At 38.5% G+C, this 16,896-nt stretch overlaps 1 protein-coding gene across 5 annotated transcripts in view; it reads left to right on the top strand.

The window, feature by feature from the left end:
- Positions 1 to 16,896, top strand: part of SLC4A4 (solute carrier family 4 member 4) — a 349,367-nt gene that overhangs the window by 45,317 nt on the left and 287,154 nt on the right. For all 5 annotated transcript variants that reach the window (XM_045789287.2, XM_087864096.1, XM_087864093.1 and 2 more), the window contains exon 2: positions 106 to 179. In XM_045789287.2, coding sequence (XP_045645243.2) covers positions 107 to 179 — 73 coding nt within the window. In that variant the 5' untranslated portion in view covers position 106. The remainder of the gene's footprint in view (positions 1 to 105; positions 180 to 16,896) is intronic.

Below are 16,896 nucleotides of genomic sequence, written 5' to 3'. Positions count from 1 at the left end.
CATGAACAGCAGCCTGCAGGTTAACCTGCCCAGAAGCTGGGCTACTTCAAGTGGCTCACTCCAGGAGAAGTCTGAGCATTCTTTTTTTCTTTTTTATTACTATAGGATGGAGGATGAAGCTGTCCTGGACAGAGGGGCTTCCTTCCTTAAGCATGTGTGTGATGAAGAAGAAGTAGAAGGTGAGCCTCATGGGTCTGGGGAAGTGTATATTCATACACCTATGTCTTTGTAGATAATAGCACTCGTGCATGTCATCTATGTTGTATTTTTGAAGTTAAAAACTTAAGCTTTTCTATGGGGTTTTATTAGTCTGCACATTTTGCTTCAATACAGAAAGCAATTTTAAGAACTTCACTGGACCATTAGAAACTGAATCAGTAGTGGTCCTGCATGGTTAAAAAAGGGGGGGAAGTGTCTTACTTTTGAAGCAGGTGCCTATGTTAGCGGTGACTTTCTGTCAAAAATAAATATTTTGCCAGTTAGTTACCACCTTGCGATGACTAATTCAAAGAAGCTGCTAGATTTATATAAATGTATTTGGCAGCATCTTCTAATATCCTTTCTTTCAGCTTGCAGGGTAGAGAAACAGATGTTACAGAAGGAGAATGATATTGTTGCAGGAAAAATGGGTGTAAACTGAGGTTTTAAAGAGGGGTAATCATGGATGAGTTTCCATTAGGAAATGATGGACACTTTTTTACTTAAAAGACCTCCAGGACCTCTTTTGTTAATGTTGCCCAGTGCCTGTTAAAAACCAAAGAAGAGTTAAATTTTAGTTGGAGCTATTATGCTTTCAGTGTGCCTCTCTTCTCTTGTCTCTTATCAGTAATGTAGGCATAATACTATTTATTTGATAGTGAGAAGACAGGGCTCAATTAATATTTATTAAAGTAATTAAAGGCATCACTGATATACAAGATATAATTAATATTTACAATGAGATTTAAAAAATAATCAGAGTTGTAGACAGTACTCATGAAGTTAAATGAAACTTGCAAGTGAACTGTGTCCTATATTCTTCCCTTTAAAATCACCTGAGAGAATTCATGTGTTTTGGAAACTCTAGTCTGATTGGTGCCATTTGGTAAACAGTTAATGCTTACCAAAAACTCGGACTAGTGTGGGGGAAGGGTTGTAAGAAAGAAGGTGGGCATTGTGTGTTCTGGAGTGATTCTTAAACCAGACCGAACACCAGGTCCTGGGCACATGATGCCTCTTGTACCTCCTGGAATAGTAGGCATAGTGTGGCCATGATGATGTTTCTCATGTTTGCTTACTAAGTTTCTTCTGACTGTGTAGTCCCCTCACCCCCCACTGCCTTCCTTCCCTCATTTATGCTCTTGACTCTGACTAATAAGAATTTGATGCCTGAGTTTCTTAGGAAAAAGGAAACTACAGTATTTTCTTTCATATTGTTTTATGGGTTCCTTGCACTTTTACAACATGACTGTGGGAAAATGTCAAGTTAGTGCAAGCAAAATAGTAAAACTTGTGTCTTAACGATTCTTGTGCCCCTGGTGTTAAGTCTCTATTGTAGTGACTCCGTCACTGTCCCAGTGTCAAAGAGGAGATTAGAATCTTCAAGTTATAGCATATGAATGTAAGAAACATTGTAGGATTGAGTGAATATATACTTTAGGGATAATTAAAGTAGAAAAATCAGGGAGAAGGCTTGGGAATGAGATGTACTCTGTGTGTGTGTGTGTGTGTGTGTGTGTGTGTGTATGTGCCCACGTGTCTTTTCCTTGAGAATAATGTTCTAGCTAAGTTCACAGGAAATGTAAATCACTTCTTGAGTTTGTAAGGTCTGTAGGATTGAGAACACGATACTGCAATAGGATATTGTACATGGGTTTCTTAAGACTTTGACTAACAAGTTTATTTCCTAAAGTACTTCCCTTGATTTTCAAGCACAAAATTAAAATAACAATGTAATGAATAGCAGACAAATCTGTAGTCAAGTTTCTTTAAGAAAAAACAAAAGACAACAAAATATGATAGAAACATCTGTAAAATTGTTTGGCTTTGGGATGATTAAACTTGCCACATGGATATTGTGTATTTTTGTATTCTGGTAAGACTTCTGTTCTAAGATTATCTTTCATGCTGATTGGAGACTGAGCTGATTATACTTCTTTTGAGGCATGTTTAGCTAGTTGCCTGTTACTGCATTTTGAGACCCTATAGGGTGGTTGCTTTTGGTGTCATTTGGTGGAGAATATCCAACAGTGCAGGCTCTTCTACAGTACAAGTCTTTTTTTCTTTTTCTTTCTTTCTTTTTTTTTTTAAAGACGAAAAGCATGAATAGGGGGAGGGGCAGAGGGAGAGAGAATCTCAAGCAGACTCCATGCTGAGCATGGAGCTGGATGTGGGGGTCCATCTCAGGACCCTGAGATCATGACCTGCACCAAAATCAAGAGCCTGTCGTGTAACCACCTGAGCCATTCAGGCGCCCCTACAGTACAAGTCTTGAAACTATAGTTAGGGACTATTTATTTCTAATTTAGTGCCCTCTTAGTTGACCCTCCCATTTTTTCTCACCTAGCTTCATCTGGTGGGGGTGGAATCACTTAGATTTTATAGTGACTCCAGGCGAAGTATAAAGAAGTTGAAATGGATGGGTTTATGGCTTATTCATGTTCTCAGTGGTTGAGAATGAAAACTGTCAAGACCTCTAATAAGTGTTCATAGTTTGAGTGGGAATGTTTTCCACAAGGACTTGAGTCCATCTCATATTTTTAACTGCACAGAGAAGAGTGTATTTGGAGGAAAGCAAACTGTTATCTTGTTCTGAAGTAGTTGAGTTTCTGGTACGTTTATGGCAGAAGAAAGTGATCTACTTTTAAGGACCAGAAATCCAAAGGGCAAGGATTTGGAACACCTTTCATTTATATTATCAAATGTTTCCTTTTATCCAAGTAATTTCTCTTGCTTCTCAGATAAACATGGTTGAAGTATAATGCGGCACACTTGACTAAAGAAGACTTAAAACAAAATTTTGTTTTTTGAAGTAATTTGCACAAGTAAGATACACTCCTAATAAGTGATTATGAGTGTGACTAAGGTCCAGTAGCAGCTTTAGTTACTTTGGAAAGTTCATGCTTTTAAAATTCTTCTTAGGGTCCCTAAATTTGTGATAATCAGATTCAGCTCAGCCTGACGGTGAGGCGAGCTAGGTGCTCTCCCACAGTTCCTTCTGCTGTAGTTCTATGAAGGGGAGAGACTGAGACTTCCAGCCACGCCCTCAGTTCACCTGGTTCAACTTTACTCTCAGTGGGTGGCATGATGCTTAATCCACGGTCTAAAAACTCAACAGAAAACCATTAACTGCAAAGCTCACTAAGAATAGAGTGAGTCAGAAGGGGAGTCATCTTCTGTTTAAATAATGAATTTATGTGGGATATATTTAAAGACCTAAACCTCATTTTCACATAATTTCCTTCATGTGCATTTGTGTTAATGATTTAAAGAGATACTCTTTAAAAAAGGCAACCAAGTGCCAATTTTAATCTTTAAAATAAAGAGAAGCTTTTATATCTGTTCTCTCATTGGTTATCTTATATCAATGTATATGTATATGTGTATAGTTTTATAAAGTTAACATTTTAGTCATGGAGGGATTACCAGATACTCATACTTGTTTCTATACCAAAAGACTCCAGCTCCAGCCCAGGCACTTCCACAGAATTGGTCTGTAGATGACAAATTGACATTACCAGAATGACCCAGAAATGCTGGCCATGAGGAACAACACTAAATTTTCATTTCAAACACACTTAGGGGAAATTGCCAAATTTTATTGGGTGAACCAAGGTTGAGATCGGAAGAAAGAGTCTCGTGTAGCTTTTTCTAAACAGGAAATCCTATGGATGTTTTATCCTTAAAAAAGCCAGCCAAGATTTTGGATCTGCATGATATAAACAGATTACTTAATATTCTCATATTTTGCAATAGGGGAAAAGAGCAAACTCCACCTTATCCTTTGAGATAAGGCCTTGGCTCTGCAGGGCTAGGTAACTTCCCAGCAAGACTTGGCAACTCTGACTTTATGAGGAGGGGCCTTTTCTTAACATCAAGTCTAACTAGCAACTCAGGAAGCATAAAATACGGCAAGACAATATTGGCTGAAACGTGTCTCCGTTTCTGAAGTGTGATCATTGCTCTCAAAGCTATTATGATATATCGTGGTGGTTTTCCTCTTCCATTGAAAACCAAGCCTAGAAGGAAGTGAGCTCGCATCTGTCCAAATGGAAGAATAATTTTACAAATTCCCATGTCTACTGATGGACATTAAGAGAGAGAATTGTTAAAAATCCATGGAATTTACGGGAGGATTATTTTTAGGGAAATAAAAATAAAGTAGAACAGGGTCTGGAACAGAGTAGATGTTTACTAAACATTTGTTAAAAGGAAGAATTGAATATATGAATATATAACATAAGCTAAGTAAAGCATATACAGAATTACCTTATATAATCCTCTAAAGTCTTTGTTTAAAGTTTTAGTCAGAAATTTGGTTCCCTTTAGTATTCGTAATCAAATGAGACAACATAGCCTCTAAAGATCCTATCCTCGCTCATCCTGCTGTTTGATTTTGCAGAGATCATTGACATATTTATGTTGTTTATATATCTGTATTGACAAGTAAAAGGGGCCCTAAAACATGTCTGTGTTATTCTCTTTCCTTCTACTCTGTCTTTTGAAGACGGAGGCTAAACTAATGAAATGGTGACGTTTGTCTTTTTGGAGGTCAGGATCTCAACATTTTACAGACATGAAATCATAATGACTTAACCCTATTTTTCGCTAGAGGATATCATGATGACGTATTTCTGTGTATTGGAGGAGGTAGTATTCTAAAGAAAAAGTGGGGCCATGTGGACATTTGTTAATAATTACAATGGTGAAAAACGTAATTGCCGAGAAGGAGTGAATGAAAACCTATCGGATGGGAAGGGAGGGGCCAAGTTGGAGCTGGGGCTATTCTGAGCGCGGGCTCAAAGTGTCCGGTTGCATTTTGCTGACCTCTTCTCTGCTGTTCACTCTGATTGCTCAGAAACTGTGTGTACAGAGGAAACACTCAGGCAAATATTGCTGAAGGAAAAGCCTTCTTGAAAGAAACCTGTATCCACCCATTGGAGCGCTTTAAAGAAATGTGGTGAGGTGTGTAAGGGTTGATGCTTGAACAGCACCTTGGGTTTCCCAGAGCAGGTTGTGCCCATACAGACATTTCTCAGCGCCCTGCTGCTTTTTCCTCATGGCCTGAGCTGAAAGGCCGCGGGAGTCCCTCAAGCAGGCAACACTTAGCTCAGGAGCTATTGACACCTGCTGCATCAGTGAAGTTAAATATTTGCATATAGATTTCTTTAACTTCAAGGGACTCTGATGGTAATGCCATGGGTTTGAAACTGGAATCAGACATTCCTTCCCAGAGTTTTCCAATTGTAAAGAATTCCCCAAGTAGTACAGTATGGGCTAAAGCCCTTGTGAAGACACTTCTGTCCTAGGTTTCTACATTGTTTTTCCACATAAGAGATTGAACTTTGTGGTTGGGTTGTGTTTTACAAGGATCCAAAAATTCTGAAATGATATACTTGCAGCAATTTTGTCTATAGATTGAGTTTCTTTTTAGAAGCTTTTTATCTTTTTATCTTTTAGAAGCTTTTTATATTTTTGAAACATACTGTTTGATCCTTATTTTGGGCACATATTGTTTGATATATTTTTTATTACCTCATTTTTTAAATTAAAATAGTTGTTCAAGTTGTTAAAGCTGAGTGGCTAGGCATCAGTTTGGGAATATAAGTTTTAAAACTTTTGCCTGATCTGCTCAATCATTGCATAAGTGAAGGGAGCAAACTGCAGTTTGGACTTTGGGTTTCTCTCTCTGTAAAGTGGGAATAATAGAATGTGCCATTTCCCATACAATTGTTTTGATAATTACCAGAAACTGTGTTGCTGCTGTACCTGGCACTGGGAATAGGGGTGCTTTGTTATCCTTTGCCTTCCTAACCACACTTACCTTTTGCTTCTTGTATTGGAAAAGGCAAGCAGAATGGTCAAGTGAAGTTTCCCAAGGTCTGCTGTCTATTTCTCTTTGGACTCATTCCAGTTCCCTTGAAGCTCTGGGTGTGAGATCTAATTTTCATGGTTAGACTGCTCTCATACATATTGCCCCTAATTTGTAAAATTGTCTTCTTTTCCAAGAAGAGACATATTAACTATAATTGTATACAGGTTAAAATACAAGTGTGTGCCCGTTGTCTAATGAAGCCTATAAAATTGCTTCTTCTGGAAGACAGATTTAAGTATATGGTATTTTCCCACCAATGAGGAGGATTCAGGGGTCATGATTATATCTATATATCTATCTATATCTATCATGTGTATAAACGTATTTTCTATGAGATGTATATATTCCTTCTCCCCACCCAGCATGAACTAGAATAATTCTGTTCTTTGTTGGTTATTATATAATTTAGGTGCCAATTAAATGAGATTATGCAATAGTATAGAAATAAACCTGAGCTAAATATTTCCCCACTTTTGTCATCACAAGATTCAGAATCATTGGGGGAATTGAGAATTGGGTCTGATGAGAGAGAAGAGAGTAGAACGAGGATAGCGCTGAATAAAGCTCAGTTGAGGTGCTCTTGTTGCTGTGGTGAGCTTGCTGGTGGGATTTTATTTAATTTTTTAAAAATTTTGTTTTACTTTCTCGGCTGATAGCATTTAGGGGACTGAGGTGAGAAGCTGCTGTGACAGGCGCTCACCGGAGGTTCCAAGCACTGTGCCCCTGAGGCTGCTGATTGCCAGGTGGGATGAGGTGAAGGTAGGGAGGGTGGTGAGTGACATGCATTGAATCAGCAGTATAGGTGACTTAAATAACTCCCTTCTCTGAATAGCTGCAAAAGCTTTTAAACCCTGTTAATTGTTTTTACCTTTCCATGGAGTTAGAATTAGAAGGCAGTGCTGTATCCAATGTGTTCACCTTTCTTTATACTCTACTGACTTTGAAAGGAGAACAGACCCTACTTAAGCCTCTTGAGACATTATTTTACTGACTCTTTTCATGGTGGAATGCTCACTAACTTTTAGCAGGCTAAAACTTCTGGAAAAAAAAAGTAGCTTTTGAATTTTAATAATATTGGCCAACATATCAGCTTTAGAGGGCCAGAACTGCACATTTGTAGTTTAGTTAAATCACCACCCCACCTCCAGCTGATTATTCAATTTTCAACAAGCAATTCTATCCCTGCTGAAAAATAGAGAAAATGTCTTGGATGTAGAGTGAAAGCTCATAATTGAATCCAATGGATACATGTATTTGGAAAATTAGATCAGTATCTGATTGTTCAGGTACTTTTATTCAGTCTGTGCTGTGGGTTAGAGAATGTAGTGGAGAACCAGGAGTCTTAGAACCTATTTCTATTTCTGGCTCTGCCCTATCTTTGTGGGTGACATGAGGCCACTAATGCTTATGTGGTTATATTTCCTTTATGCAAAGTGCAGTTAGTAATCTATCTTCTTTTCGAGCTATCAGAGATGCTCTGAGGATTCTTGGATAATAGCTGAAAAATACTTCGATATTGGCAGTAAGCCATTGACAAATTACTTAATTTCTTAATATCAGTTTGTTCTACAAAGAAATAGCGTTTGTGCCTCCCTATCTCTTAGTTTTGCTAAGAGTATAAGTAAACTAATTTGAAATCTCCAGGTTGAACCCTATAAATTTAAGATACTATCTCCCTTGGCTATATTCCCTGCCTTTAATTTATTACCAGTGGTTGCCACTTTCTTGCCAGTGGTTGCTGTGATTGCAGAATGCGTTCAGACTAAAGCTAATACTGATGTCTGGTAATCAATAAATTAGTGGATTAGTATCTATGTTAACTCTTCTTATTAACTTTAACGGATGAATAGTGTTTTGTTTTTGTTTTTGTTTTGCTTTAAGCTTATCAAAATGTTAAGAACAGTTGCAAATACAAACTCTAATATGTTGCTTTTCCAGGCTCATATGTATCCTTGAACATGATAACATATTCTAATTAAAGTCACAATTAATGTTCAGTCAAATAAGCCAGTCATTATTTAAAGACGAGGTTGGTTGATATGATGATTTAGAGAATGTATCATGTACATGGGTGAGTGGAAATATATACAGAGGTATATATTTCCCATAGAGTGACATTAAGTTGAACGCTAAAGGATGAAAGGATAATGGGAGCATCATGGGCGCACGTGTGTAAAGACCCCAAGGTGAGAAGGAGGTAGGCCTATTTGAGAAGTGGAAATGAGAATGATATGGCTGGACCAGGTGAACAGGGTGGAAGTGGCCTGAGGTGGAAAGGACCCTGTTAATTCATGGCCTTTTATGCTATGCTAAAGATATAGAATTGTATTGAGTGTGCACTGGGGAACCATTGCAGAAGGGTTTTAAGCAGGAAAGTGACCAAATTTTCCATTTTAAAGAACATCCCTTTGGCTGATACATGGAGAAAGCATTCCAGAAGGACAAAGATTAAAGTCGGGAGACTGTTGCTAGGATTTGACTAAGAGATGATTTTGGGTCAGACTAGAGTGGGGACAAAAGAGGTGGAAACAAATGGGTTGAATTGTGAGGATCTGCTGATGGACAGAAGGACAAATGGGAGTGATTGCTTCTGGATTTCTGCTATGAGCAATTTGGGAATTCATGTGCCATTTTGTGGAGGCTTGAAGTCTGTTCCCTCTGGAGCCAGAAAGGAACTTGGAAAGAGAGATAGATGGATGAGAACTGGAAGGAGCACCTGGAAGAACAGGAAGTGGGAAGAACTGAGCAGAAGAGAATGAAAGGTGTTGGAAGAGCTTATGAAAAGGCGAGAGGAAGAAGAAAACAGCCTGGCTGGCCTCACCTGTTCATAAGCTCTTCATTTTTGGGATGAGCACTGTCCTGAGAAAGTCTGGGTCCTTGTCCTTGTTGTTCCAGTTCCTGTTAGTGTTGCCACAAGCAAATCACTTTAACCTCTCCAGGCTCCTCTGCTCGTCTGTAAGGTGAGAATGTTGAGCTGTAGTTTCTCTAAGATCCTTTTTAGCCCTAAAAATTCTATAACTATTCTAAAATATTTTAATTGGTTAAGTAATGAAGAACATAGACGGGAAGACTGAAAGTTTGTTTACTGTTTCTCCCAGTGATCATTGGTGATCAACTTCTTATTCTAGGGGTGCCTGGGTGGTGCAGTTAGTTGAGTGTCTAACTCTTGGTTTGGGCTCAGGTCATGATCTCAGGGTCATGAGATCAAGCCCCTGCCCCCAACACCCCAGTCCCGCTCTGCACTCAGCAGGGAGTCTGCTGGAGATTCTTTCCCTCTGCCCCTTCCCCAACATGTGCGCCCATGGGCGCTTGCGCACGCTCTCTCTCTCTCAATTAAATAAATAAATCTTTAAACTTGTCATTCTATGATTGTAAGAGAGAAACATTTTCAGAGAATTCTTGAGGGGCCTTTTTTTCCTTCCAGGTAATTACTTACTTGAAAGGCTATTTTTTTTTTTTCTTCTTCTGTGTTTTGCGGACAGTGGAAGATGGGAGGGATGGTGGTAGTGGGCTGGCACCATGGTAGTGGGAAAGCGGAAAGGAAACCTTACATATCCAGGAGCACCAAGAATCCCAGTCTTTACGTTATTAGCTGGCTATTTGGCTTCGGTTGGCTCACCAGTAAATGAAGAGGTTGAACCATGTAATGTTTAAGGTCATTTCAACTCTGAAAGTATGATTATGTGCTGCTGTGTCAGTGAATGTTGTCCTCTTTTCTGGGCATGTGAAAAACCATAGCCATGGAGATTCTGGGATTGGTCTTATTTAGGCTAATTTAAGTCTCTCAGGGTTGGTCATTGTTTTAGTACTGTGGCATTATCCATATCTCATTTACGTATGTATAGGTATGTGAGAGGAGAGAAGTATGGGAACTAATATTAAATATTTGATACCTGATTAGCCATGAGTGCATTAACTATATGGTGGATTATCTGTCTATAGCAACTAAAGACTATTCTTCCTCTTGCCCAGCCAGGGCTTAGGCCAGTGCGAAAAGGGAAGCCATAATAGAGTTGGAGATGGACAATGTGGGTAGGATGAGAGTGTGAATGTGTGCATTTATGTGTCTCTCTCAGCTGCCTCTCTGGCTGCAATTGCAAATCCAGTTATCAATGACCATTGGATTAGCCATTGTTTTCTCTCTTCCAAACCTGCTTCCCATTCAGTTGTGCAAATGGTGACCGCAAGAGAAATAATGGAAACTGTCAGTTCTCAGTGTTTGGATCACAGGTGGATTTTGTCTGACAGCATGTGTAGTACACATTAAAATTCACCAGGTCTTTTTGGGTTCTGGGGTGTCAGGATGAGTGGAGGGGTCATCTCTTCCTGTTGGGTGGTTCTTCCTCACTCTTAGCACTGCCCTGCCTGGCGCTAGCCTTCCCAGGTCTTTTGGTTGCAATCTACTCTGCTCAGTCAAATCAAAGGACAATAGCCCCTGGGGCTTGGCACTTCATGAAGGCTTTGGGTAAAACTGTACCCAGAACAGGGTGGAGATTGCTGGGCACGTGTTTCTGGGCAGGGTGAGGGAAGATTGAGGTTATGGAAGGTGTTGTCTGTGTTCAAGATTTAAGCCCTGTATAATGACTAAAGCAGCCCACTGAGGGGCAAGGTGGACTTGGTTTAAAGCTGGCTCTTCTGTCCTCATGAATGCCTTTGCTAGAGAGTGGGGGGCTTCACAGGTTGTTATCAGGGCTCAAGGGTGGTAGAAATAAGGAGCAATCGTGCTCTATATTTTCACCCCTGGAAAGGGAAGGAAGAAGGAGGATCAACCCTTGTGTGGCACCTTTGTGTACCATACACGGCAGGAGATGCTTTATTGACATGGTTTGATTTGGACTGTGCATAAAAATGACCTCTCTCTCTCTCTCAGTGCATCTTCTTATGTATGGAGAATATACAGATATCTCTCTATATCTGTATATACCTATATCTAGTAGATATAAATATAGAGAATATAGATACACATATAGATTATAGTTTATGTCTACAGATGAATAGAAAAGAGATTTTGCTAAGCAAAGTTAAAATTACATTGGAGAGTCAACTTTTTAGAGATTGTGAAGCACTTCAGGAACTGCACTTTGTGAAAAATAAGATGACTTTTAGTCCTGTTTATTCATTAAGGTAGGTTCTGTACTACATTTAATTGGTTGTTTTAACATAGATATTTTCAAATTATTGGTGACCACCGAATATATTAAAGTTATATTTCTTTAAAAATATTCACTGATTCAAACTTTTTATCATGCTGGTCAGTTTTTGCCTCTTATTAGCTATCAGTAATGGTAACTATCATGGAATCTTAACCTCAGCGTGTGGTCTTCAAATCCTTCTCTTTACCTAAAGACTATAATTAGAACTTTGCTAGAAATGAGCACTTAAAAGACAGGTGGAGAAGTTTACTGAACTAAAGGACAGGAGGTTAGCTGAGTAACCATAAGCTTGACTCCCTTTCAAGATGTTTTTTCTGTAGCTGTTTGTTTCTGCCTAGAGATTGTTATCATCTTCATCATCATCATCAAATATTAAATATTAAAAGCACTGTACTTAGTAAACAGCAGATAACAAGCTGAGATTTCTTATCAGTCTTGCTTGGGGAACCTCAGGTTGCCTTAAGGATTTCTTTGAGGCTTTCAGTGGACAAAATTCCCATGCAGTTCAGTGGGAAGAAAAGTATTTCCCTGTTTTTCATCACTTGGACTCTTTATTTGCTTGCAAGCCTAATCTTAAGTGTAATTGGTAGCATTAATATTAAAAGAGATTACTCATCAGCATTCTAAATTATTTATAAATAAATTACATAAGTAATATATAACTTTCTATTAATAAGCATATGCATTATTTTGTGTGTGTGTGAAAAGTGACCCCTACCCAAAATCAGCCCTTGTCTTGTGTAGTGGTATATATTTGAAATGTAGACCCTCCTGCAAACATTTCATCAAGGTTTGACTTCCCTCCTCTTAAACTGCAAAATTACACCATGCCCTTTGAAGGGGATTTTCTTTCCATGAGCTGGTATTTATGCCCCAGTAAATTATAGCAATGTTACTTGGATTATATCTTATTAGAGGTGCTTATGGACACTCATATGTTTGTGAGTAATAAGCTAACAAATTATTTGTATTTCATTTATTAAGGTTTTCAGATTATATGTACTGATCTGTTTCTTATTTTTTTTAAAGAATATATAACAACTTCATTTTATTCTTCCAAGATTTTATTTAAATTTCAGGTTAGTTAACATATAGTGTAGTATTGGTTTTTAGGAGTAGAATTTAGTGGTTCATCACTTACATATAACACCCAGTGCTCATCCTGACAAGTGCCCTCCTTCAGGCCCATCATTTATTTAGGCCCCCACCAACCCTCCCCCCCGCCCACCTCCCCTCCAGCAAAGTGTCAAACCCACAGCTTCTGTGGCATCTGGACTTGATACTATGATTCTGTTTAAGGTTCTTGTTCCTGTACTTCTCAAAAATCTTTGACATTTGTTTTCATTTAAGAAGTAAAGTCTGTAGCATCTTTTTATAATCTGTCACTCATCCAGCGGCTCTGCCTCCTCTTCTACATTTTTCTTTTCATAATTAAAATAGAAATAATAAATATCTCTTAATTTTGCTTCCCTCCCTTACATCCTTCTTGGCAATAGATACAACATGTTTTAGGCATCTTGGCATAAAATCAGCTTCCTTTAGCTAAGTCAGGGAAAACAGTATTGGACTTATATTTTGGGAATATTGCTGATTAGTTCTAGAAGGATGATATAAAGTGCCAAGCATTGTGGAATCTTTGAACTGGAGAAAACAGAAATTCAGTTAATTATAGGAGGAGCAACAATGTGGATAAAATCAAATTTGGGACATCCCTCAATGTTTAATTAGAGATGTGTGTAAGAGGATGGAGATGGCAAAGATTTTACCTGTCCTCTGGTGATCCTTTAGATAGATCTAAATCTATAGGTCTAAACCTTTGCCTAGAAATCTACCCTCCCCCACAGCCACACTCAGCCATCCCCAACCTCTCCCCTCAGTACTGACATCTCAGCTTTTAAAATATATTTATATGCTGCCTTATTCCGAAAACGGTTTAGTGTGAAGGGAAAATAATAGTTGAAAAGCGGAAGAGTGAGGTTAGTGTATAAATGCATGTCGCGAAACTCTGCCTTCCCGCCACTCTTTGGCTTGAGATTTGTCTCTTGTGTTTCTAGCAGCCAACACAAGGAAGGAAGTGTAATCAGTTATAAGACTGAGCATATAAACACTGTATACTCTATAGTATAAGTACTCCCCCCCCCCCGCAAGAAAAAGCCAAACTAACAAACCACCACTAAAGCAGTGATGAAACACTCACTGTTCTTGATATTGACACCTGCGAGCTATTTCTCCTCTGGGATTTAATGAGTTAGCTGGCGACAGTATCCGTGAATTCCCTGAACCTTAGTTTCTTTGCCTGTACAATTAGGATAATGTATTTAATTTGTACAGTTGTGATGATTTCACGAGGTAATAGATATAAGAGACCTAACCAGAACCTGGCACATTTGTAAATATCCAACAAATTGTTGCTATCATTCGTATGTACAGTAAACACAGTAATACGTTTCCTAAAGGAGCTAATAGATCTATCTTGCATATAGAGGCATATGGTGTTTAACTACCCAGTCCTTTATAGAATTTTGAGTTTGGCTGGTGTAAAAACCTCTTTTGGTTTGATGGGTTTAATCCTACAAAATTCTAAATCATCTTTGGTAGTGTCTGAAAGCCTCTTTAACTCAAATGACTACAGAGTTATTAAGTGTAAGAGTTCTCCTTTGGTCTGAAAACATGATAGCAACTTTCAATGACCTGAATTTAGAAATATCTCAGGAATTGAAAGAATTGTCCATGATAGCATCACAGTACTTCTGCTTTCAGCTGACGTGGAGCAGGTGAGGATGGGAAGATGCAAGCATCACCCAGTGATAATTTCTGACATTCAGAGATAACTAGGAAAGCCATGTTTTCTTCCCAGTAGTACTGGCTGTGGCATGGATTATGAGATATTCCCAAGACATTTAGAGTTTGTTGGGAACTTACACCATCTGTCAGAGAAAGGCATGCAGGGTATTTATTTGAACACATGATACTGAGACCATTGCCAAATCAAGAACTGAATGCCCTTTGACTCACACCTAAATGAACACTGTCAAATGGAGATTCTAGTAGTTTTACTTTATACAATTTTAGTAGCAAAAATGCAAACTTTATTTTAATATTTAAAGCAATCACCCTAAAATTTTTTTCTATTTGAATGTAATTGAAATAATCACCTCTTCTTATGAATTATAGCTGCTGCTTCTTAGGAAGATGTTTTTGGTGAAACTTTGGAAGCAGGTTTTGGTGACATTTCTAGCACAGAGGTTTATTTTATTATATATATATTTCTCTTTCAAGTTAAGCAGGTAACTGTCCCTGATTCTTTTCGCATCTACGGTTTATAGACTCTTGCTGGATTGGAAAGCTTGTCTGTCAAGTTTCTCATTTTTTGTTTTTTATATGTAAAATAATACTACACCTTCAACCTTTGTAGATTTCCTAAGTGCTTGCTGTCATTTTTATGAGTTGCAATTTTAAAAATAGCCATCAATCTTCCTGACATATCTCTGAGACAGGTTAAGATATTTTATTGAAAATAAATATTGAAATCTACGTATGAGAGTCTTATCAACAATAGTATATTTTCATCAGGAATTCTGCTTCCTGAGGACAAATATTCTGTGGGAGCATCAAGAATCTTACATTTGAGCTCATTTTACTTCTGGTATTTTTGTTACTTGGCATGTACAGCTTATGAAATATTTGGTCATCACCTTGAGAAAGCATGCCTTCCCCTCACTCTCCAGAGTGAGGGTGTCTTGCTTTCCTCCCGTGGGCGGAGAAGCTGAAGTGGACAGTGACTGAGAAGTAATTGATGAAACCCAAGCACCGTCCCTGAGTTCTTAAAGGTTTATTTAACTGCAGGACCATGCTCTTTCTCTTCTCCCTGAACCCAAGACGGAAAAGGAAAATTGAGTTACCAGTAATGTGTGAGAAGAAAAGGAGGATGCTTTGAGTTTTGCCCAGTGTCATGATTTCCTCTGGCAGCTCTTGGAAATCAATATCTTCTTTACTCAGGGAATATTCTGTTCTGTGCTGTAAGGATGCCCACAAAAAGGTTCACAGCTACGTGGTTACCAGAGAATTGTGGCTTCCAGAGGCCATCACTGAGAGTATTAAGAGTGGTCGTGTGGGATGGGAGTGGAAATAGAGAGTGCACTACTGCCCATGTGCATGAGGGATCTTTTTGGATTGGTGGAAATATTCTAAAATTGATAAGGTGATGGTTGCAGAACTCTGTAAATATACTAAAAATCATTGAATTGTACCCATAAAATGAGTGAATTTTATGCATGTAAATTTTACCTCAATAAAGCTGATAAAAAATGTCTGAAATTTGGGATGTCTTGCAAGGAACCACAATTCTGCTTGGTATCTGGGCTCCAGAGAGCATCATCATATCCGAAAGCTTTCCTACCTGTGTGAAAATGTGTATTAAAGTGAGTGAAGGGAGGAGAAGAAAGGGAAGAGGAAAGGGGAGTAAACAGAAGGGGGAATGAACCATGAGAGACTGTGGACTCTGGGAAACAAACTGAGGGCTTCAGAAGGGAGGGGGGTGGGGGAATGGGATAGGCCGGTGATGGGTAAGGAGGGCACGTATTGCATGGTGTGCTGGGTGTTATACGCAAGTAATGAATCATGGAACTTTACATCAAAAACTAGGGATGTACTGTATGGTGACTAACATAATAAAAAAATATTATTATAAAAAAAATAAAGTGAGTGAAGAGTATGTGTGTGGGGAGCACCTGAGGCAGGAGCTAGAGGAGATGGGGATAAGCTGAATATCCTTCATAAGGTGGTGGGGGGAGTGGGTGGGGAGTCGTGGGAAAACATGTGATCATGGTGTGAATAAAATGGCACCATTTTTGCGGTTTTGTAACTCCAGTTAGGTCCCAGAGGTAAGGTATATTCCTCTCCATGGGCTTGGAAAGCTCAGTCTCTGAATCAGCCTCTTTGGATGGGTTGACAACAACAACAGTTTATAGTCAGAAATCTTACCTTAAAATCCTATCAGCCCATATAAACTATCTTTTAAATGACTTATCAAAGACACTGTGGGTAAATACATTAAAAAAATCTTTCTGTGTAATGTCAGTATGACTAATGTAGCTTAACTGCCTTTTTTTTTTTTTTGCTTAGTTGCCATTATTTAATAAGAAAATATTTAATGTGACAGGTTTTAAAATTTTCTAACTTTTTAATTCTTTTCATGATGTTTTCCTAATTCCTAAATGAAAGCAACCAAGCTCTCAGTGTTGGATTTACTAAAGAAATTGGCTGGTTTTGCTTACATATATTGTGTGACTTGAGATAAAGCTGCAGGACTCCCTCAGTAACTGGAGCACAGGAAACAATTGACACTGTTTCTTAATTCACATTGTTTCTGAGACATTTCCTACTTCCTAGTATAATATAGCTTTCCCATGAGAACAATTTGCTTGCAAATGGTTAGACATGATAAATTTCTCATTGGCACTCATTCTGTGAGGAGAATTTCACTGTGCTTTGTAATAGTTGAGTTGGTGTGTGTGTCTATGTGTGTTGCGGGGAGTTTCATACTTTATATAGATGCCTCCAACTTCATTCCAAATACCAGATTTTTTTTGGAGTGCTAACCCATTCACTTAGGGATCTGCATTCCTTAGTTGGAAGCTCTCTCCCAAAGGAGCATATAATTGTTTTAAT

This window comes from Ursus americanus, chromosome 8 (genome assembly GCF_024610735.1).
Source record: "Ursus americanus isolate L20-20 chromosome 8, mUrsAme1.1.p, whole genome shotgun sequence".
Taxonomy (NCBI): domain Eukaryota; kingdom Metazoa; phylum Chordata; class Mammalia; order Carnivora; family Ursidae; genus Ursus; species Ursus americanus.
This window is presented reverse-complemented; position numbering and strand designations above follow the sequence as displayed.